The sequence below is a fragment of the Myxine glutinosa genome, chromosome 4, assembly GCF_964187855.1.
Source record: "Myxine glutinosa chromosome 4, kmMyxGlut1.1, whole genome shotgun sequence".
NCBI lineage: Eukaryota > Metazoa > Chordata > Myxini > Myxiniformes > Myxinidae > Myxine > Myxine glutinosa.
The window spans coordinates 192,455,564-192,480,714 of NC_136264.1; the positions used below are offsets into that span (position 1 = coordinate 192,455,564).

At 40.3% G+C, this 25,151-nt stretch overlaps 1 protein-coding gene across 1 annotated transcript in view; it reads right to left on the reverse strand.

The window, feature by feature from the left end:
- The window catches only part of LOC144891667 (uncharacterized), an 89,646-nt gene extending 64,986 nt beyond the window's left edge, over positions 1-24,660 (reverse strand). The window contains exons 1-2 of the mRNA XM_078775342.1: positions 24,431-24,660; positions 23,162-24,252 (exon numbers count right to left, since the gene is read on the reverse strand). Of these exons, the coding sequence (XP_078631468.1) occupies positions 23,162-24,252; positions 24,431-24,547 (1,208 nt within the window). The 5' untranslated portion in view covers positions 24,548-24,660. The remainder of the gene's footprint in view (positions 1-23,161; positions 24,253-24,430) is intronic.
- Positions 24,661-25,151: the final 491 nt, after the last annotated feature.

A 25,151-nucleotide genomic window follows, 5' to 3' on the forward strand; every position in this document is an offset into this window, starting at 1 on the left:
ATTTTCATATCACAATGTTAAATATAGAATATATAGAAGATAATGTAAAAAAAAAAATGAGCCCTATCTTCATCCTTCAAAAAATTCCTGGATCGGGAATAATATCCTGAGCTTCACCAAAAACTAAACAATTCTTCCTTATTTCAAGGGAAACCATCCCACCAACTTTCATCCAAATCCGTTCAGAACTTTTCCAGATATTTTGTTCACACACACACACATGCACACACACACACACACACACACACACACACACACACACACACACACACACACACACACACACACACACACACACACACACACACACACACACAGACGGACACGAGTGAATGCATTACTTCCTTGGCCGGAAGTAATTATCAAGCTCAGAGATACTCTGCTAAGGCAAGTCAGCAGACAACCCAAACTAAAAATTATCAACTGACAGTTGCGAAAGGTGTGTTTAACTGTTGTGTGACAAAGGTAGGTTAGGCTTGTGGCGGACACGAAAGCACTGACGTGGTGACATCACCCCGCACACCAAGTGGGGATGGGCCACGCCAGGGAGAGAGGCGTGGCCTCACGATATACACGGGGCGCGCAGCCCTGAGCAGCTTAGTGCTGCAGTTTGAGTACTTTCAATAAAGACTCTCTTATGAACCGCGTTGTCCGCTTGCTCCTTGCGTAAGCATTAGCGCGCGCAGCATCGCGCTTTATATGGTGACCTCGACGTTGGATCTGCCGTAGCGATCCTTCCGAACACGACGCCATTGCAATGGCAAACGACAAGGCAATGGCGATATAACTTCCCGAATTTTGGGAGGCCCAGGCCGAAGTCTGGTTCGTTCAAGCCGAAGATCAATTTCAGCTTCGGCGCCTCCCCCGGCGACGACACGCTCTACTGCCACGTCGTCGCCTCCCTCAGGCCCGGCACGGCCGCTCGAGTTGTGTCCGTCCTTCGCCACCCACCGGACGGCCACAAGTACGAGGCACTCAAGCGGCTACTCCTAGCCACGTTCAGCCTCACGGACGACGCACAGGCCGACCGCCTCCTGGATCTCACCGAGCTCGGCGACACGCGCCCGTCGGTCCGAATGGACCATATGCTGTCACTGTTGGGCGACGAAGCCCCCGGTTCCCTATTCCGGGCGCTTTTCCGTCGCCAACTTCCAGCGCAGGTTCGCCTCGCGTTGGCCGGGACCGGGCTAACGGAACCCCAAGCATTGGCAGCCAAGGCGGACAGGTACTTCGCGGCTTCGGATACGCGGGCGAGAGTCGGTGTGGCCGTCACGGACCTCGAGGCTGATGCTGCTGATGATGCTGATCCACAGCATCAGCTTACACAGCATACGCAGCATGCTGATATGCCCCCCGTGACCGCCGCCACGCCCCGCCCACCGCCGCGGCGAAAACCGCCACCGCGGGGAAAACCGCCAACTCCACCGGCCTGGCGGAGCCAGCCACACTCCTCCAGCTCCACCACCTGGTGCTGGTTCCACGACAAGTTTGGCCACGAGGCTCGGCAATGTCATCCGCCATGCTCCTTCAACAGGTCGGGAAACGCCCGGGCCGGCGCTCAATAGTGGCGATGAGCGCCGGCCGTTCGAGCAGCCTGCTGTTCATAACGGACACCTTATCCGGGCGCCGTTACCTGTGCGACACGGGAACGCAGGTGAGTGTCGTTCCCGCCGGTACGTCAGACAAGCACGCCGCGGGCGGGGGCCCCGCGCTGCTTGCCGCGAACGGGACGCCCATCCGTACGTATGGAAAACGCTGCCTCTCTCTGCGGTTCGGAGGGCAGGTTTTCCGATGGACGTTCGTCACCGCCGACGTGCCCATGGCACTGCTTGGCGCGGACTTCCTGTGCGCTAATGGGCTCCTGGTCGACGTAAAGCGCAGACGGCTTGTCCAGGCCGAGATGTTCAGCTTGCTCGCTTGTGCGCTGCCCAGCTCGTCGAGCAGCTCAACGAGCGGCTTGCCAAGCGGCTTGCCGAACGGTTCGGTTCCGGCCACGTTGATCTGTACGCTTCCGGCAGCGGACGCATTCCCCCGCCTCCTCGCCGGCTTCCCGGCCCTCACGCGGCCCACCTTCTCGGCGGGGGCCGTCAAGCACGGGGTGGCCCATCACATCCCCACCGTCGGGCCACCGGTCTACGCCCGGGCACGCCGCCTCCAGCCGACGAAGCTGGCGGTGGCAAAAGCGGGGTTCGCTACCCTGGAGCGACTCGGCATCGTTCGGCGCTCAGAGAGCGCTTGGGCGTCGCCGCTGCACATCGTGCCGAAGCTCGGCGGGGGATGGCGACCGTGCGGGGACTATCGCCGTCTCAATGACGCCACCACTCCTGACCGCTACCCCGTCCCCCACATTCAGGACTTTTCCGCCCGTTTGGCGGGCATGTCCTTCTTCTCGAAGGTGGACCTCATACGCGGCTACCATCAGGTCCCCGTCAGGCCGGAGGACGTCCCGGGAGACGGCGGTCATCACGCCATTCGGACTCTTCGAGTTCCTGCGGATGCCCTTCGGTCTGAAGAATGCGGCTCAGGCATTCCAGCGACTGATGGACAGCGTCCTGCGCGACTTGGATTTTGTCTACGTCTACCTGGATGATATCCTCGGCGCCAGCGCATCCCGCGAAGAGCACCTACGCCACCTCTGCACGTTCTTCGAACGCCTGGGCCAGCATGGCCTGATTGTGAACCCCGCAAAGTGCCGGTTCGGCGCCGCCGTAATCGATTTTCTGGGGCACCGTGTCACCAGGCACGGAGCCGTCCCCCTGCCGGCCAAGGTGGAGGCGGTAAAGGGGTTTCCGCACCCCCGCACGATCAGAGGGCTGCAGGAGTTCCTGGGCATGGTGAACTTTTACCATCGGTTCCTGCCCCGTATCGCCCAGCTCCTGCGCCCCCTGCACGAAGCTCTCCGAGGTAAGCCGGGCAAAGGCGACGTTACCTGGACCGAGCAGATGGACACGGCGTTCACGGGCGCGAAGCTTGCCTTGGCTAACGCCACCATGCTCGCGCACCCGGCACCCGATGCACCGATCGCCCTCACCACCGACGCCTCGGACTACGCGGTGGGTGCGGTGCACGAGCAATGGGTGCGTGGAGCTTGGCAACCGCTGGCGTTCTTTAGCCGGCAGCTTCGCCCGCCCGAACGCCGTTACAGTACCTTCGACCGCGAGTTGCTCGGGCTTCACTTGGCGGTCAGGCACTTCAGCCATCTGCTCGAGGGCCGTGCGTTCACGGCCTTCGTCGACCACAAGCCGCTGATCTTCGCGATGGGCAAGGTCACCGAGCCGTGGTCGGCCCGGCAGCAGCGTCACCTCTCAGCCGTGTCCGAGTACACGACGGACATCCGGCACGTCGTGGGGAAGGACAACCCGGTGGCAGATTGCCTTTCCCGGCCCGTCGCCCACGCAGTCCACCTCGGCATCGACTATGCCCGGATGGCAGCGGACCAGGCCGCTGACCCCGACGTCCAGGCCTTGCGGACTGCCGTCACGGGCCTCCGCGTCACCGAGGTGCCATTCGACGGCGTGGGCGCAGCCCTCTTGTGCGACGTCTCCCTCGGGCGTCCTCGCCCCATCGTTCCCGCGGGCTGGCAGCGCCAGGTGTTTGACGCCATCCACGGCCTGTCCCACCCGGGCACGAGGGCCTCCCAAAGGTTGATCGCCGACAAGTTCGTCTGGCATGGCCTCCGGAAGGCCGTCCGCGGCTGGGCTAGGACGTGCCTCGCGTGCCAGCGCGCCAAGGTGTACCGGCACACCCAGGCCCCGTTGGCCCCGTTCACGGTGCCGGAACGCCGGTTTGACCACGTCCACGTGGACCTGGTGGGACCTCTGCCCCCCTCGCGGGGTTTCACCCACGTCCTCACCATGGTGGACCGCACCACCCGGTGGCCGGAGGCCGTGCCCTTGGCGTCGACGACGGCGGCGGATGTCGCGCAGGCTTTCATCGCCACCTGGGTCGCCCGGTTCGGCGCTCCCTCAGACATCTCGTCCGACCGCGGCCCCCAGTTCACCTCGGAGCTCTGGGGGGCGGTCGCGCAGGGGCTCGGGGTCTGGCTGCACCGAACCACGGCCTACCACCCCCAGGCTAATGGCCTGTGTGAGCGATTTCACCGCTCATTGAAGGCCGCGCTCCGGGCCACCCTCCGCGACGGCGGCTGGGTCGACAGGCTCCCCTGGGTCCTGCTGGGCCTCCGGACGGTGCCCAAGGAGGACCTGCGCGCATCCGCGGCGGAGTTGGTCTTCGGGCAACCGCTGCGGGTGCCGGGCGAGTTCCTCCCCGACTCCACGGCACCATGGTCCGCGGCACAGCAGCGCTCCGCTCTGCAAGAGACCGCCCAGAGGTTCGCCTCGGTGCCAACGGCATGCCACGGGCACCCACCGACGCACGTCGCCCCGGAGCTTCGCACGGCGGAGTACGTCTTCATCCGCCATGATGCCCACTGGACACCACTGCGGCCCCCGTACGACGGGCCTTTCCGCGTGCTGGAGACCGGGGCGAAGCACTTCACCCTGGACATCGGCGGTACTCCTGACCGCGTTTCTGTAGACCGCCTCAAGCCGGCCCACCTCGACGTGGACCATCCACCGCCAGTGGCCCGACCCCCGCGTCGGGGCCGCCCCCCTGCGGGTGGACCCCCGGCACCGCCCAGCCCCGCCACCACGCCGCCCCCCGGTCCTGCAGCCGGAGGCATCCCAGATGGCATCCCTGCATCCCAGACGCCGCCAGTCGCCAGGGGACGCTTCGGCCGGGTCATCCGTTTGCCCCGCAAACTGACCCTTCAGGTGCGCGGGGATTCTGGGGGGGCGCGTGTGGCGGACACGAAAGCACTGACGTGGTGACATCACCCCGCACACCAAGTGGGGATGGGCTACGCCAGGGAGAGAGGTGTGGCCTCACGATATACACGGGGCGCGCAGCCCTGAGCAGCTTAGTGCTGCAGTTTGAGTACTTTCAATAAAGACTCTTTTATGAACCGCGTTGTCCGCTTGCTCCTTGCGTAAGCATTAGCGCGCGCAGCATCGTGCTTTAGGCTGACATTTTGGGTGTTAGCCCTTCATTGTGTGGCCAATAAGCAGCTTCGGATAGATTTAATGGCCTATGTTACGAAACGTCAGCTTTATTTTTCCTTCCACAGCAGTTAGCATACTTTTTTTTCTTTTCTATAGAGTCCATGGTCATGGAAGAGATAGAACACTGAACGAACGAGGACGCAACAAAACAAAATAAATAGTATGGAGATAGAGATGGGAGACACCAACAGCCAGGTTGAAGGATAAAACAGAGAGAGACCCGGACTTTGGCGACCTTCAGTTGATAAAATAAATCATTGTAGCTCAGAGCCTCGACTCAAACCGATCGAACCATTGCCGGTTGTCAATAAAGCTCCTGAGGTCCAGATTCAACAGACCCTAATGCATCGCTGAACTTGAAATTGCTTTGGAGGAGGAATGATGTAATGTTACACCTGATATCTACCAGAATTTGATGGTGGTGGTTCGTGTGCAGCCTCACACTGCTGCTTGCATCATTTTCTGGGGGCACGGCCGCCGCTGATGAAATGCCTCTCGATAATTGGTCATCCGGTACTCATTTTGTCTAACCCAGAAGGATGACAGGCTGAGTCAACCAACCTGTTGTTCATTCAACGGCTCACAGGGGCTCAACCTCAGGACCCTAAGATCTCAAGCCAGTCACCTCAACCGCTAAGCCAATACCAGGTTTCTAGCATTTGGTACAAGGTGTTTTTTTGCTGGATAAAAACTTTTGGTAATGCAATGTTCAACTGCCAATTCCTGTCGAGCATTATGTGAAACTCCATCAATTTCAAAAATATTCAAGACCGATATGAATTTTAACCGAATATACTGCTATGTCTCTTTCAATGATGTCACACTTTGAGTGCAATAACTCACATTGAATGATTGGCATTTCATTTATAAAACAGGTCATTTTCAAGGTGAACCAACCATCAGAAAGACTTTTGCCTTTCCTGAAAATCTGTGGACAGTTTAAACAAAAGGCTGAAATCTCTTTTAAAAGGAGATTGGGGGGGGGGGGGGCACCAAAGGAAAGGAAAGAATTGTCGGAGGAGCATGCAAAACACATCTAAGGAACAAACCGTGAACCTGAGTGACGTTTTTCCACCGGGTAAATTAGGACGCAGTCGCGGCTGGTTGCTCCACTGAGCTAAGGTAAAAGGCGCCTCATTTGTAGAGCTTGTTAGTTTCACTTTCGCCGGGCTGCCTTCCATGGCCACCATAGCATTCTGATGTCTTTGTGTTGCTGGCCCTTTTAAATATACTCTGGAGCATCACGGTATGTTGATGGACTCAAATGACTCTGGTAAGCTGACTACTTTGAGAGGGGAAAATGTAAGAGAGCACCAGTGTTCAGCTTTTCTCTTCGTCTGTGGCTTTTCTCCTCCGCCAAGGTGCACGGGATGCCGCAAGAAGAGAAAACACTGGCTCTAACTCCTGGGTGCATCACCTTTGGCTGATCCGTCTTCCCCGTGCCGGTGTGTCGTTATTTTCATTCTTAACTTAAAGTTCATTCTTGGAATGCGTTATTGTGCCCGTCGGTCCGAAAAGATCATCTCGAGCTTTGCATCCGAAGGACTCAATTTCCACCAGATGTTGATGTTCTTTCTTCCCGAATCTCTGATCCCGCATGTTCCCGGTCCATGTGAACCAATCTGTTATTAGAGCACTTTTACAGAAAAGGAAATTAAAAAGATGGAGTTTAAAAACCGTTACACAGCATTCTTTTCACAATCCTTATGCTACATCATGTACTGCATCGGTTGCCAAAAGTAAATGCGATTTGGAAGGTCAAAAGATCATCAGCACAGGAACTTTTGAAACTAGCGCAAGTTGAGGTATGCCATACTTTTCACGTAAAGATTCCTGACACCAAATGTTGCGAATATATATTTTTTATGGGATTTTGCCCATCACAAAGCCGACATGGCCACTCGAGGTGGGGGGAAGAAAAGTGTTGATATTAGACAGAAAGGAGGAATCTATTGACATTCCTCTTGAATTGAGGTAGGTTGGGGTGGAGAGGAAAGCAAGATGCAGGTAAACTGTTCCAGAGTGATGCAGTACGGGGGAAAAAGTAGAAGAATGCCTCATAGTCTTACAGCTCGGGACAGATACAGTGTATGAATGGGAAAAAACTGCCAAACGTGTAGAGCGACTGAAAATATGCGCAGGGGGAACAACCTATGAAAGACCCTCAGAGCACATTCCATGATAATATCGATAGAAAACGCTCAAGAACCTGTGCTTTTTCTGGTCTTCATTAATGATCTCTCTGACTCTCGAGAAAATCCTCTCTATCTCTTTGATGATGACTCCACTCTCTGCCACTCCATATATGAAATGTCTGATCGGCAAGCAGCAGCCTCTTCACTCTCTGCAGACGTGGACAATGTCTCAAACTGGTCAAACAAGCAGAACATGTCCTTCAATCCTGACAAATTTCACTTTGTCTCTCCAAAAATACCGTCTGGACAACCCTCCCATCTACTTTCTGAACAATCCTCTTGAAAAAGTTCTGTCACTCAAGCTTTTGAGTCTCACTATCTGCTATGATCTTTCCTGGGAAAACCACATTTCCAAGCTGGCCCCAAAGCCAGTCGCCGTCTGGGAATCCTCCGTCTTGCAAAGTCCTTTCTGGTTACCTCTGAGCTCCTCACCACATACAAAGCTTTCATCGGCAGCTCAATGAAATACTGCTCTCCCCCTCTGGGCTGGTGCTCCTACCTCACACCAAGCTCGGCTTCACACGGTTGAAACCAAAGATTTCAGAATCATTGGAATCTTCCGCGATGAAGCTGATTGTGAGGGCCTTCCACTTACTCACCACAGGCAGGTTGGTGGTCTTTCTGTCTTCTACCGACTCCTCTCTGGCGTTGCTCCCCCAGCTCTGTCTGTGTGCTGGTAGTAGTGTAATAATGTTGCTTCTGGGACACCTCCGTTTAACATGGGAAATCCCTATCTAATGTCATTTACCCCCTTGTCTTTTTCAAAAATCATAAACACCTCTATTTCTCCCACCCTCATCTTTATGAACCTTTTGTCTGTAGTACCTATCCTTAATGTTGTTCATTAGACCACTCAAACACTACAAATATTTGTTTTCTCTTATAGACCTATCATCCTTCTTCTACATATCATCTGGCAGATTAATCTTTGACCCATTCACTTCCATATTGACCCTAAAGACCTCTATTTCTCTCACCCTGTTCTTTACGAACCTTCTAACCTTTTGACATGTTATCCTTATTCATTAGACCACTTAAACACCTGTGATCCTTCTGACCTTATGGACCTTTTAACCTTTTACTCTTAATATCATCTGGTGAATATAACCCACTCAAACAACGACCCTACAAATATTTGTTTATGTGTGGGAAATAATTTAATTCTCCTACAACTCTCCTCACCGTCTAATACATTAACAAAAAATATGTTTGAGTTTGGTTCTTTATTAAGATATTTTAACTGAGCTAAGATAAAATGGTAAACCTCCCTCAATGTTCTTATTTGAGCGCCTCCAGTGCCACATACCATTTTTAAATTAAAGTATATATTTTCCTGACAACCATCAAAGTTTTCCGTCCACTCAAAAATATTTCCATCTTTTTTACCCAATTCACCGGTATTTAAATTAATTCTCTTATTTGTTTTGTGAACTTTTTTACCAGTTGCCTTTTCAATTATACCTATTTGATATTTTTCACATTCATTATGTTTTCCATTTATATACCAAGGTTGATTACACCTCCACTCTTTAGTCTGGTTGATACTTGGTTCTATCATTTATATAATAGTAAAAAAGGCGGCGGTAGCCCGTTAAAATCCCCAACCCCCCCCCCCCCTTTTTAACTTATCACTTATATATATCTTATCACTTATATATATCTTATCACTTATGTATATCTTATCACTTATATATATCTTATCACTTATATATATATATCTTATCACTTATATACTTATATAACCATAAGGGAGACTATCAATTCCATTTTCTAAAATAAACCTCTTATCATCAAAAGCCCCCAATGCTTTCTTATTTATCTCTTCTGAATATAATTGATGTTTATAACTTCTTATTCCATTAATCTTTCTAAACTCTTCTTTCTTTGTTGTTAAACAGTTATAATAATCCTTAAAGTTTATTGTTTCTTTAATAACATTTTTCTTTACACCTTTTAACTTCTTATCAGTCTTTTCAACGTTATTCACAATGTATTTATAAGCATAAGCCTTTGACCTCAATCCCACAAATTCACTCATAACATTTCCTCCTAATTCATCCTTGAACTTTCCAATCACCTTTTTATTTTTAGAAGAGAACAACTCACTCTCTGGACTGTAATTACTCGTGTCATAGATATTAATGTCTCTTTTCATGTCTGAATAAACATCGTTGGTATTAATTTTCAAAATAAAACTATCTGTATCCATATAAAGTAGATTAACATCATTTTGATATTTCTTCCTCAAGTTATTATAAAAGTAATCATACATTAATGACTTTGATAAATCAAGAATTGTTGTTCCAATATAAATAGGTTTGTTCATTTCAATACTCTCTTTAATCAAATGGATCGCACAAAAGTTCTCAGTAAAGACCTCAGCTCGAGTAAAACTCGGTCTATTAATTAATTTTGATGCTTGTTCCCAAGATGTTGATAGTCTGATATTTTGTCTTTTCCTCACATTCTCCATAGTCTTACCAAAGACCGCATTATTCATCAATTTATAAAAGTCTTTCTCAAAATCTGTTTTTGACTCTGTTCTTCTTTGTGTATTAAAATCAATGTACCCCTTTAACCAATGACTTTGATTGAACTTTAGAACCCTATGGATCTTCTCTACTCTTAGACCTTTTGATAAATATTGTCGCAAATTTCTTTGGTGTAGAACATAATTTTTCTTGTTATATAATGTAGTAAGTAATTTTTCTGTTGATTCACCTATATCAAACGATCGTTGATAATCACTCAACCATTCTTTCTTTGGACTTTCTTTCTCACAAGCAAATGGGAGATCTTTGTGTAGGTTATGGAGTTCCTCTGGATATTTTAAATCAATTTCAAAATAATAACCAACTTTTTCTTCATCCAATTCTTTTTGTGTAGAGATACATACATCTTGTAAAACGTTTTTGTAGTCTTTTTCCTTTACCCATCTAAGTTTTCCATAAGGAAGAGCCTGAGACATTGCCCAGCCATACAGGTTGTTCGCGTCATAGTACATCAAGTAAGAACTCTCTTTCGTTGGATCATAATTTGGAAGATATTTGTTATTTGCTTTTGCGTATCTACTCGAGCAGACTTGTGAAATTCCACCTCTTTTTGCCTTTTCAATCATCAAAAGCATATCAACATCGGTTATCAAATCCAAATCTTGTTTTGTCATTTTCAACATCGCACTCCAGGCCAATCCAGGTGCTGTGTAGTAGTGAGCAGGATCCAATCCATATCCAGTGCGACAAACAGATCTAAAGGCTTCAAATACATCGGCCAATAAAAGCACATCAGTTTTGAGATACAAATCGTGATACTCGCCAAGATTCTTGATGTTATATTTTTCCCAAACATTTTGTGCGTGTACATAATCTTTATCAGATATATGACTATTATTTAATTTGTTATAGAAATTTTCTTTTGAAGGAAGTTGTGTTTCATTGAATCTCTCAAATGAGTCCATATAGTCATAGGGGTAAATTCCCTTTTGTGTTAGAAAATCTTTATCTAAAAAATACTCTGAAAGACATGGAAACTCTTTTAGATTTTGAACCAAGTTAACCAATGGACTTGCCATGAATTTAAATGTATCAAGAAATCTGATATGAGTAATAGGAGATGTGTGAATTGTTTTTGTGAATGAAATGTATTTCTGATCCGTGTTTGGAATTGCTGAGATACTTCCAGAAGTCTTTGAGAGTTCCTTGATAAATAGATGTGTATCATAATGAGCGTTGTTATGAAGAAAGACAGGAATGAAAGAGGGGAGTTGATAATTAATATTACAACTTTGATGAGCCGGACCTCTATATTTACCAGTGAGATGACAATGGTCTCTAACCTTTAGACCTTTACCAATTTTCTCCTCACAAATATGACAGACATTGTTTTTTATAAATTCCCTTTTTTCTTTACTTGTTAAGGACATTGGTTTATTGGTTTCTCTCATTATCTTGGTTAATCGAACACAGTCTTTTTCTAGTCGTTTCACAAACTCCTCTGGGGTATTTGAGCCTCTATACATCTCTAACTTGTTATATTTATCACCAACGGATGATTTGATATAATAACAAAAACCACAAGGAGTATGTTTTTGATATTTATTTGTGTATGATTCTTTTGGATCTTGAGAAGCAGTATCAATTTTTTCTAAAATACTTTCAAAATCAGCATATATAACAAATGGATGTTTGATCTTTTTATTTTCATCTTTGAATGTGATCTTTGAGCCTTCTTTAGGCATATTGATTACCGTTGATTTATGTTCGCCACAATAATTTGAATGTTTATCTAATCTTTCTTGTGAATTGAAGAAGTTAAGACAACGCAAACAAATATATATTTTATTTGTTCTCTTACAGACTTGTGGTTTTATTAATTTAGCAATATCTTTGATGTATGTATAATGTGAATTTTCGTCTGAATTAAAATATAGAAGATTAATATGAGTTTGTTTACAATTGTCAGAAAGCTTTAAAACCTGAATGTTGTTTGTTTCTGTTAGACCATAAACATTAACTGATAAATTATTCATCTTTTCAAATTTAGGAATATCATTTAAAGTCATCGGAAACTTTAGATCTTTCGTATTTAATGTATTCTCATATTTTTTATAATGAGATACTCTTTCATCATGAAAATGTGGAGGATGTAAGTGTGCTAAAATAGACCAGAGAAAACATTTATTGTCTTTATTTTTGATATTGATAACTGCTTTTCTATTTTTGATAACACTGGGTAAATCAATGTAAGAAGAAGCTTTTAGAGGATCTGATTTAAGAATATGAATGTCTATGTAAATAATTTTTCCTATATTGAATCCACTTCCTACGATTGAATTATCCACATCTTGCTCTTGTTTAATAAGTTCATCATAGACTCCTGATGTTTTAAAATCTTGATATGAAGATATAAAGTGTGGCTCAGTTCTCATGTATGGTGCATCTATAACTCCTTCATCCTTTGTCATTTCTAATTTTACTCCCATATAAAATTTAAGTGGTTTCATTTCCTTTAGTGTTTTTTCAATCAACGTTTGAACAGCAGGTTTAACTATTTCTACAGCATCAACTATAGACTCTGGTTCAGGAGGTTTGAAGTTAAAGACTCTTATTTTAATATGTCCTTTGAATGCTCCATCAGAGTTTTTAGTTGTGATAAAATTTGATAAATGTAGATTTGTTTTAAGATGTATTTTGAAGCCTTTCTTGAGGATATTTTTATTACATGTAGAACAGTGTTTTGTTTCAGGTGGAAGAGGGGAAAGTTTGTTTAAAATGTTGTATGTATGTTTTGCGGTGAGAATATGTTGTTTATAATATTTTACTTCCTTCTCGCAAGTATCACAATAAACCATATTTATAGCGTGAGAAAACGTGGTGTTTTATATATATCACTGTGCTTAAAATAAAACACTTTTGAGCTTTACAGCTCCGTTTTATATATATCACTGTGCTTAAACTAAAACACTTTTTCACTCAGAATCATCTAAGTCATAACTATCACATGAATACTCAGAATCATACTCAGAGTCATCAATAAAGCTACTCTCATAACTATCATTTGAGCACAAACTATTATTATCATAACTATCATCTGTGTTCAATGAAATACTATCATCACCATCATCCAAGTTCAATGAAATACTATCATCACTATCGTCCGAGTTCAATGAAATAGTAAAATCTTCACTGCTGTATTGACTCATATTTAATTAGCAAGAAAAATATTCCCATCAATATCTATATACTTTCTTTCATTAACAGATTCAATCTCTACAATTTTTATATCAAAAGTTATCTTTAAATAATCTCTAACTATCATAGAACGAAATGACATTTCACCAGAAATATTAACATCATTCATTTTACTTAGATCTACACCCTTTGGATTATTAAAGAAAATACAAATGTCTCCTCTAGAATTATTAATGGTCTTATCATTCTTTTTCAAAGTATCGTGGTCAATCACTTTTTCAAGCTTTGAATAAATTGCCAGGAGTAGAGGAGAAACTTTTGTTAGATTTACTTTAATGGATGTCTTTCCAGGTATAGTTAGAGCTCTTCCTTTAAATGAAATAGAGGGGCTCATGTTATTTTCCATAACTGGTTTTACCCAAAAATTTCCATATTTATCTTTGTTCAATTTAACATCTTTGACATATTTTTCTATATCTTCCACCGAAGTAGAGATTGATTGAAATTTGTCTTTTGTGCTTTGAAACATTGTATTTATTAATGAATAAACTTGCGTTTAGTTTAAGTAAAAATTTACCACATAAATATGATAAGTTCTGAAGGATATTTAGAATTTCCAGACTCTCCATATGATAAATTAGAGAATTGTCCGGCTTGTGATAGAGTGGGGCTTAATGATGAGGATTCATATAAACAATGTTTATTCTGTGATTATATTCTAATTAATGATAATAAGAAATATAAAAAAACATATAACTCTTTTAAATTAGAACCAAAAATGAATTACTTTACAAGATTAATAAGAGAGATGAATGTTAAGCATTATGGTGATAATACACCATTTCTTACAAGGAAAGAGACTCTTTGTATTGAGGAAATGTATAAGGGTTTAATGATATTTATTATTCAAAATAATTTTAATGGAAATGTTAATACAAGATACTACATAAATAAAATAATGAATTATTTTGAAATTAAACCAGAACTCAGGATAAAATATAGAGTTTCTAAAATAGCTCAAAAAAAGTTGGATGACTTGTTTTCCAAATATATAAATGAATGATTTTTTACCCGTTTGGGAAAATAAGATAAAATTTAATAACCATAAAAACATTCCAAATTCATTGAGATGTCTAATAGTTGGTTCAAGCGGATGTGGGAAAACCTGTTTACTTTTAAAGATGCTCCTTGGTCCTAATTTTTTAGATTATGATAATTTAATAATTTTTACAAAGTCAAGTTTTCAACCCGAGTATCAACTACTCTCACAGGGTTTTAATGCAGGTCTTAAAAAGGAAGACATTATCGGTTTATTTAAACTTCAAAACAAACTGAATGATTATAATATTGAAGATATAATACAATTATTTTGTGATACACAGAAATCAAAATCGAAACCCATAACTTGTATTCTCAGTGATAATACGGATGATATACCTTCACCTCAAGATTTAGATAAATCAAAAAAGAACCTCGTCATCTTTGATGATTGTGTTAATGAGAGAAACCAAACAGTAATGGATAGCTACTATACAAGAGGGAGACATTCTTCTTGTAATTGTATATATCTTAGTCAATCATATTTTCAACTCCCTCGACGCTCAATAAGAAACAATGCCAATACTTTTATTTTATTTAAGTTAAATTCAATAGATGTAAATAATTTTTGGAGAGATAATTGCTCTACGTTATGTAGTAAAAAAGAATTTGAAAATTATATGAAACACACGATTGGAAAATATAAATATATTGTTGTGAAACAAGATGAGATACTAAATGATATTTTTCAATAAATAAATACAGAAAATGAATACTGAAGAAAGAGAAAGAAAGTTTAAGGAACATCAACAATTAGTTTCAAAAGTTGTTAAACAACAGGAAGAGATAAAGAAGAAACGGAGACAGAAACTAACTGGTGAAGAAGCCTTTGAAAGAAAACAAGAGAAATTCTTTAAACCACTTTTGAAAACTCAACACTCACCTACAGTTCCCACAGTAGAATTTACTCCGAAAAAACTTCAAATGCTCAAAGATTTTAGTCAGATAACAAAACAAGAACTTGGTGAATTAGAATATGATGACGAGGGATTATTTCGGAAACTTGAGGAGGTAAATCAACCCCCTAATTATGTTGTGGAAGCTCTTCAAAACAATGAATATTCGGCGGGTTCAAAAACCAGAGCAGGTCTCATTCCAACAGAAGAACCAGCAGTGTTTCATCTTGTGGAAGAAAAGGTATTGATATTTAATGATGAATTGATGTTCTTGAGTTCTACTCAACCAAATGTTAAATTAACTCCAAGATTAATGTTTCTTCTAACAAACCCCGGATTCAGCGGTTCAAAATATTTTGAGGAACCACTTGATATGGAAAGAGAGGAAGATAGGGTATATATTGAGTTGTTAAATGCACTTGATTATGGAGTTTCTGTTGCTGGTAAAAGTAAGAAGAATGAGAAGGAGAAACATATTATTGATGCTTTAAGTAAGCTTGGTTCGGGTGTTAGTTTTCTTCCAAATGACCCATCACAATTAGTTAATAGGCTATTATTGTTGTTAGGTAGTAAGAAGGCTGGAAACAACAATTGTTTTAATGAATCCTCAGCCATTTTAGATCAGTTGATGAATATGAAAATAATTAATAAATGTCAATACAAAGATATTTTATTAGATATTAAATAAGATGAGAAGCACAATTCTTAGTTTTAATTTCACAACGAGCGATTACACAGCTTCATTCCCTTACCCACTACAACTTGACCCCCTTACCTCATATGAGGCATCTTTATTGTCGATGGAAACTTATAATACCTTGTTTAATATCACAGAGAAAAACAACAAGTTTAGTTATAATCCAGGAAGTGGATATAAAACTATAACCGTTTCACCTGGAGCTTACGAGATTTCTCAAATATCTTCAGAAGTCTCTCGCCTTATGAAAGAAAAAGGTGATGAACCAAAAAATATTGTAATAGATATTCAAAAACACACTTCAAAATCAACTATTAAACTTAAAAATAATTATAAAGTTGATTTCACGATTGAAAATTCGTTTAGAGAGCTATTGGGTTTCTCTTCAAAAAAGATTGAAAATAACGGGACGTTTTACAGTGATAATGTTATCCAAATATCCTCCGGTATAAATTCAGTATTAATTCATTGTGATTTGATTGATGGTGCTTATAACGATGGAATAAGAACAAATACAATATTTTCATTCAGTGCATACTCAACCCCGATTGGTTATAAATTTAATATGGAACCAAAAAATCTTGTCTATTTACCTGTGTCAGGAAAAACCATATACAGAGTAAATTTTAGGATAACCGACCAAGATAATCGTATGATATCCTTTAATGATGAAATTATATCCATCAGAATTCACCTACGTGAAGTTTTTCAATAAATAAATAATGGTTATTGTGAGAAAACACGAGTTGGGAAAATATAAAATAATTACAGGGGAGGGCATGTTCCTTTCACCAGACTATACAAGGTATGTGGGTAGAGGATACTATAAACCTAAGAGACAACGAGGTGTAGGTCATCAATTTCGAAATAAAGGAGATGGGATAATTGATACTCTAATGGGTATTGGTTCAACCATCCTTAAACATAAAGACCTAATTGGTTCAACTGCTTCTGCCGTGGGCTCCGTTGCGGGTGCTATAAAGAGTATAAAAGATGCTCAAAAGGAGTCTCATAAATTACAAGCAATCAAAGAAATAAAAAAAGGTAAAACTCAACTATCTTCACAAGAACGACAAAAAATCATTAAAATACTTGGGTCAGGGTTTCAACAATTTTAATGCTATATAAATACAAGTATGGAAGCGATTGATAGTATCTATGATTTGGATGATACGATTATCATTTCAAACTCCACTAAAAAGGAAGACTATTTTAAGGTAAATGCTATAACAGGAACAGACTGGAATTCAAACGGAACAAAAAGTTTTGAAATAAATAATCAACAAACTTACTTGAATATAGCTGATAGTTTCTTGCTGTGTAAATTTAAATTCACTAAGGCTGCGAATAATACTAATGCTACACTCGTAAATGATTTCTTCTGGAAAATGTTTGACAGTGTCCGCCTGTATATTGGAACACAAGAGGTTGAAGCGGTTGATTATGTCTCTGCTACATCTGAAATGATGAAATTTACACTATATTCGTTTAGTGATAGAATGGGTAAGGGAGCTGTTGAAGGTTTTATTCCTGATATGTCAACGGGTACAAACGCAGACCCTGGTTATAGTCAAAGGAAGTCAATGTATAATGATGACGCAAAAGCTGAGAATAGTTTTACCGTAGCAGTACCTCTGAAAGGTATATTTGGATTTTGTGATTATGATAAAGTTTTGTATGGGCTTAAAATTAGATTTCAACTACAAAGGAATGATAATGTAAATAGATTGCTTTTTGGGGATGAAAATGCTTTTGGAGAAAATAATAAATTTGTTATTAATGATTTGTGTTGGTATATCAGTGAATATACTCCTAATCTTAAAACGGAAGAGATGTTAAATAGAAGACTTAACTCAAAGAAACCGCTAAATGTATCATACCTTAAAAGAAGATGTCAACACGTTAAACTGGAACACACTACCTACACTTGGAATTTGGGTGTTCTTCAAGGAAAGCCACGATACCTCTGGCTCATTTTTAAAAAACCAGATGGAGAGGACGGTACTAATAAGAATAATGCCCTGAGTGATAATGCTAAGGTGAAACAACTTCGGGTTTCTCTTGATGGCACATTTTATCCGCGAGATAGATTGGAAATTGATTGGGAAAAAAATGATTATGCGGAAGCCTACAAGTCCTACCAAAAGGTGTGTGAAAGTAATGGTAATAATGATCCTATTTTGGATATGGTTGCATTTAAAGGTTTATATACAATCTACGCAATTGACCTGAGTTCTCAAAAGGAAACTATAAAGTCTAATCGAGTGGATACTTCTCTATACATTGAAAGAGGGGAGAATGAAGAGGTTAATGCATATTGTTTGCTTTTGGAGGAAACAGAATTACAGATTAATACAGATAATGGTGTTATGATTAATATCACATAGGTTTTTTCTCATAAATAAATGGTAGGGGTATATGTTAATCAAATCAATCTTAATAAATTAACATCTTGTATTCAAAATCAAAAGCCTTGTATTATTAATGTTAATACAATTCAAAGAAAAGGAGCTGTAAGAATTGATGTTTTACTCACACACACACAAGTAAAAACACTAAATGATGTTGGATCACTTAAAATTAAAATGACGAAACCTATGTTAAAGAAATATTCAATAGACGAGTCAAGAGGAGGATTTCTCCCGTTTCTAATTCCTTTATTTGCTGGTTTAAGTGCGGCGGGAGCATTGACTGGTGGTATTTCAGCAGCGGTAAAAACTGCTAACGAAAGGAAGGCACAACTAAAAGCTCAAAAAGAATTGGAAAGACATAACAAGGAGTTGGAGAAACAAATTAGTGGAAGTGGTGTAATTGTAGATTTTGCTCAAAAACTTGAAAGTCTACCTGATAAAGCTAGATTGTTGGTTGGTGATATGCTTTCCTCTATCGCTCAAGCGGGTGTTAAACTAACTAAACGGGGTAATGGATTGTATCTTTCTCATAAATAAATGGATAAATGGTTTAAACAATTTGGAAAGAATACAACGTCAAATATAGAACTAGCCAAGTATTGTAAAACACTAAAAATTGATAATGTGGTAATCTGTATGAGAGATGAATTAATACATATAAATAAGAATACAAAGAATATTATTATGAATTTAGACACACAGAATGGTTCTCATTGGGTTTGTATTCATAATAGTCAGGATAAATATTATTTTGATAGTTATGGTATGCCACCACCTGTTGAAGTAATACAATTCTTACAGAATGGTGTTTATCAAACATTTCAAGTTCAAGAAATTAATTCTAAATGTTGTGGTCAATTATGTTTATATGTATTATTTCAACTCAACAATAATGAAAATTTTTATGATATCATTTTTAATCTAATATAAATGACTTATGTTGGAAAAGATGGTTCTATCTTTGGAAAATCCTCTCAGGATATTGATTTATCAAATTATTATACAAAGGCACAGGCTGAACGACAAAAATATAGTGTAAGTAAAAATATTAATATGAAGAATACTTATAAATTAATCAATTATCCAAACCCTACAGATGCGAATGACTTAATTAGATTAAGTGATTTATCACAATATATATTTTTAAAGAAAACAGCACGTTTTGTGAAAGAAGTAAAATTTACAACCACAACACCTGGTTATACTGACCATACACCTTTCCTCATTGAATTTAACTACCTGCTTACAATTGAATTTTATAAAGAAGGACATTTAGTTAATATGCGAATTAATAAATGGGGGTATGATATGCCTGATTTAGGGTATAATTGGTCTTTTTCAATAAACATAGAAGACCTACATGGTTTAAATCAGTCTCGTAAAGAAGAATATTATCCACTTGGTGAGGATAAGGATTTATGTGGAAGTACAATTAGTAAACAACAAATACGTGATTTTAAGAAAAGAAAAATATATGATAGTATAGCGATGGTTCGCATGACAAAGAAGGAAGGTAATGAGATAAGGATAGAAAGCCGAGGAATACAAACCGATTTGGTAGTGGGAAGATGGGGTGGTATTACCTGTCATAATATTAATCTCACATATATTTCTGATACATAAATGGCAGGAAGAAGACTACAAGAGAATTATAATTTTTGTATTCAAGGATACCTACAAGAAAAGGGTGCTCGGTATTACATACCTTATGATTTGGAGCATATACATGGGAATTTTGTCATTAAAAACTGGCCTTATACTGATATTGTTAAACCCACAAATAGAGACTTGTTTAAAATATTAAATAAAAATGAACTTCTCAAAGTTATGAAATATAAAACTCTTTTAGAAATCGTCAACAAATCTTATTGGTATCCTATTATGAGAAAAATAATTATAGATACAAGAATATCTCAAAATCCAGATGAGTATATGTATAATATTCTTTGGGGTTCAAACTCAAGGGTAGCAAGGGATGAGGAAGGAGTTGAAGAAGAGAAGGAGGAAAGAGAGAAAAAGGAGAAGGAGGAAAGGGAGAGGGAGGAGAAGGAGGAGAGGGAGAAAAAGGAGGAGAAGGAGGAAAGGGAGAAAAGGGAGAAGGAGGAAAGGGAGAAAAGGGAGAAAAAGGAGAAGGAGGAGAGGGAGAAAATGGAGGAGGAGGAGAGGGAGCAAAGAGAGAGGGAGGAAAAATATAAAAAGATGGAAATCATTGAGATTCATAAAAGATTGAGTGTATTAAAGCAAATAAATCAATCTCAACGCACCGAAGAGGAAATTAAAGAATTAACAACTCTTATGAAGATAATGGTTTCAAAAATAAGAACGTCAATGTCTTCAATTTCAGGGAGGAGATTTAAACGAGAAAGTGGTGAAGAAGAAGAAGAAGAAGAAGGAAAAGATTATGTGATTGATGATGTTGGTGTCATTGACTTTAGTTAGTTTTTATTTGTAAATAAATGGAGGAGAGAGTGAAGGCATTCCTTAGGATTCTTTATGTTTTAAAAATAAAGATTGAAATGTATATGTTGAAAACCAAAAAGGTTTTGATACTCTGTCGGAATTTTTCTGATAAATAAATATGAGTTATTGTCTCAAATGTAAAAAGAAAACTAAATCTAAAAATATCTCTTATGTTAAAGCTAAAAATAATAGAGTTTATCAAAAAGGAATATGTCAAGTATGTGGCTCTAAAAAGTGCCAATTCATCTCTCCTAAAAGAGGAGGAGACATACAAAAGTTTCTGTCAGGAAGTAAATTTACAACAACTGGAATTCCAGGGGAATTACACCTTCCAGGGTATTCTTTCTGTGGTCCAGGAACAAACTTGGATAAAAGATTAGATGAGGCTGACAATCCTAAACCTTGGTCTAAACCTACAAATAGGGTTGACGAAGTGTGTATGAAGCATGATATTGCTTATGGGAAAACCACTACGTTGACTGAAAAACATAAAGCCGACAGCGAAATGTTGTATAATTTGTCTTTGATACAAAATCCAACGTTGAGAGAGAAAGTTGATAGGTTTATTGTGAGAAATTTGATAAATGCTAAATTGAAACTTGGTCTTGGTTATTCCTCAAAAAACTATTAGGCTCTAATGATGTCATCAAGACTGAGGAGCTTTTGGCTGAAGAATTACACAAACCTATAATCACAAAGTTTAAAAGAAGGAAGGTTTATTCTAAATACACTGACCACATATGGTCCGCTGATTTAATTGAATTGAATAATGACAGGGGATACAGGTATGCTTTAACCGTTATTGATTTGAGGAGTAGATTTGCCTGGGTTGTCCCTTTAAAAAATAAAAGGGGTGATACTTTAATGTTAGCCTTTAAGCTAATATTTGATCGGGATAAAAGGAAACCAAAGAAGTTATGGACTGATGAGGGAACAGAGTTCTATAACAAAATATTCATGAAATTTCTTAAGGGGAAGGGTATTAAATTATACAGCACCTTTAATGAAGGAAAGGCAGTTGTTATTGAGCGTTTTAATCGTACTTTAAAAGAGAAATTATATAAAAAATTCACACAACTCGGTTCTCAAAAATGGGTGTATTTAATTCAGGATATTGTAGATAATTACAATAATACAGTTCATTCATCAACACAATCAAAACCATCAGAAACATTTACAAAATTAGAATATGAAAAGGAGATTAATTTGAGAAAGCCCAAGTTTAAAGTTGGTGATATTGTAAGAATATACAAATGGAAAAGTCATTTTGAGAAAGGTTATACACAAAAATGGACTCGTGAATTATTTAAAATCATTGATGTAATGGATACAGTCCCTTGGACCTACAAATTATATGATTTAAATGGAGAAGAAATCTTGGGTTCATTTTACTCACAAGAATTACAAAAAACACAAGTAAGCAGAAAATACCCTTGAAAATAATAAATAAATAAATAAAATGTAATGGGGATACGTTTTTAAATCTGTGAACCCCAAACACAGAATCCCACAACTTTTTAGTTGGGGCTTAACTTTTGTGTGTGTATAATGGGGATACGTTTTTAAATCTGTGAACCCCAAACACAGAATCCCACAACTTTTTAGTTGGGGCTTAACTTTTGTGTGTGTATAATGGGGATACGTTTTTAAATCTGTGAACCCCAAACACAGAATCCCACAACTTTTTAGTTGGGGCTTAACTTTTGTGTGTGTATAATGGGGATACGTTTTTAAATCTGTGAACCCCAAACACAGAATCCCACAACTTTTTAGTTGGGGCTTAACTTTTGTGTGTGTATAATGGGGATACGTTTTTAAATCTGTGAACCCCAAACACAGAATCCCACAACTTTTTAGTTGGGGCTTAACTTTTGTGTGTGTATAATGGGGATACGTTTTTAAATCTGTGAACCCCAAACACAGAATCCCACAACTTTTTAGTTGGGGCTTAACTTTTGTGTGTGTATAATGGGGATACGTTTTTAAATCTGTGAACCCCAAACACAGAATCCCACAACTTTTTAGTTGGGGCTTAACTTTTGTGTGTGTATAATGGGGATACGTTTTTAAATCTGTGAACCCCAAACACAGAATCCCACAACTTTTTAGTTGGGGCTTAACTTTTGTGTGTGTGTGTATGTGCGAGTGAGTCATAATAATATACAAACCCTAACCCAACCCAAGCCCTAACCCAACCCCATCCCCAACCCAAACCCATCCCTAACCCAACCCATCCCTAACCCAACCCCATCCCTAACCCAACCCCATCCCTAACCCAACCCCATCCCTAACCCAACCCCATCCCTAACCCAACCCCATCCCTAACCCAACCCCAACCCTAACCCAACCCCATCCCTAACCCAACCCCATCCCTAACCCAACCCATCCCTAACCCTCACATTCAAAATCCCAACCCTAACCCAATCCCATCCCTAACCCAACCCCAACCCTAACCCTCACATTCAAAATCCCAACCCTAACCCAACCCATCCCTAACCCAACCCCATCCCTAACCCAACCCCATCCCTAACCCAACCCCAACCCTAACCCTCACATTCAAAATCCCAACCCTAACCCAACCCCATCCCTAACCCTCACATTCAAAATCCCACCCAAACCCTAACATAATCTTTCTTTTCTTCTTTTTTAAATACGTATTTCTTTCTTTTTTTTTCCTCTTCCTCCAATTCTGTCTTTCAAGGCTTTTAAGTTTGAAGAAGTAGAAATGGGAAGAAAGAATTTTCCAGCATTTTCTTCCTCGAACTTTCTTGATATTGCTTAAATCAAGCGTCATTAAATAAAGAACATTGTTCATTGCTTTAGAATCCAAAGAGTCTCCAAGAGGAACCCCACAGGTAGAGTCTCCAAAATAAAACCAACTTTCCAAGTTCCCAAGGTATAACCACATTCCTGTTGAGCCTCCAAGATAGGTATCACATTCCGAGTCATCAAAACAAAACCCCCATTCCGAGTCTCCAAAAATATAACCATCTTTCCAAGTCCCCAAGGTAAAACCACAATTTTCAGAAATATTGGGGGTTTCCGTGATAAGTCTCACATAGTATAACTGCGGACCATCAGGGAAAACTTCCCTTTCCCAATTTTTTAGGGTTTCTATGATGTGTCTCACATAGTATAACTGCGGACCATCAGGGAGAATTCCCATTTCACAATTTTTTAGGGTTTCTATGATGTGTCTCACATAGTATAACTGCGGACCATCAGGGAGAACTCTCCTTGCCCAATTTTTTAGGGTTTCTATGATGTGTCTCACATAGTATAACTGCGGACCATCAGGGAGAACTCTCCTTGCCCAATTTTTTAGGGTTTCTATGATGTGTCTCACATAGTATAACTGCGGACCATCAGGGAGAACTCTCCTTGCCCAATTTTTTAGGGTTTCTATGATGTGTCTCACATAGTATAACTGCGGACCATCAGGGAGAACTCTCCTTTCCCAATTTTCAGAAATTTGTGGGTCTCCAATGTATGACTTGTATTCTGGCTCATCAAGGTAGAACTTGTTCAGTGGGTTTTGTTTTGATAACTCACAACAAGTATCATCATGGTAAAACTCTTTTTCAGGATTTTGTGGATCTCCAAGGTATAACTCTTTGGCTGGGTCATCAAGGTAGAACTCGTTCTGGGGGTCTTGGTTGTTCAAAATGTCTTCAAACAAAAAAATAACTTCATCCCAAGTTGTGTTAAAAGCAGAATTTTCATTTCGTATCTCAGATACAATTTCCTGTGAAAGAAAATAACAATGTATTAATTTAATACAATATTTTTTATTTGTATAAATCAAGCTCTATGAATATTAAAATAAACTTTGTTAACTCTTACACGAGTCTCATCTTTAAAAAAAAAAAAAAAAAAAAAAAAAAAAAAATTAAATAAATAAATAAATAAATAAACAAACTTACCTCCATTGATAAGAGGTTCGAGTCCAGTTCATCAATCTGAAGGTTGAGTTCTACACAGGTAGTAGGACTCCATGGAATAGCAAAGTTATCCCATTCCATTTCGGCATAGTAGTCCATTCTCAAGTGAAGCAGAAAGCGTGTTTGAAAAAGCCTGTGTGGTCTGTGCCTTTTATAAGGACTGGGTGTGTCTTCCTGTGGAAATTCCCTGGGCGTGTCTTAACTGGAAATGATGTGATGGAAATTCCCTGAAAATGATGTAATGTATTACCTGGAAATGATACAATGCTGAAGAGTTTATAAAGTGGGTGGGACTTAGCAAAAGTGGGCGGGGCTTAGTAAAAAGTGGGCGTGGCTTAACAAAAAGTGGGCGGGGCTTAGTAAAAAATGGGCGTGGTTTACCAAAAAATGGTATGTGGCACTGGAGGCGCTCAAACAAGAACATTGAGGGAGGTTTACCATTTTATCTTAGCTCAGTTAAAATATCTTAATAAAGAACCAAACTCAAACATATTTTTTGTTAATATATTAGATGGTGAAGAGAGTTGTAGGAGAATTAAATTATTTCCCACGCATAAACAAATATTTGTAGGGTCGTTGTTTGAGTGGGTTATATTCACCAGATGATATTAAGAGTAAAAGGTTAAAAGGTCCATGAGGTCAGAAGGATCACAGGTGTTTAAGTGGTCTAATGAATAAGGATAACATGTCAAAAGGTTAGAAG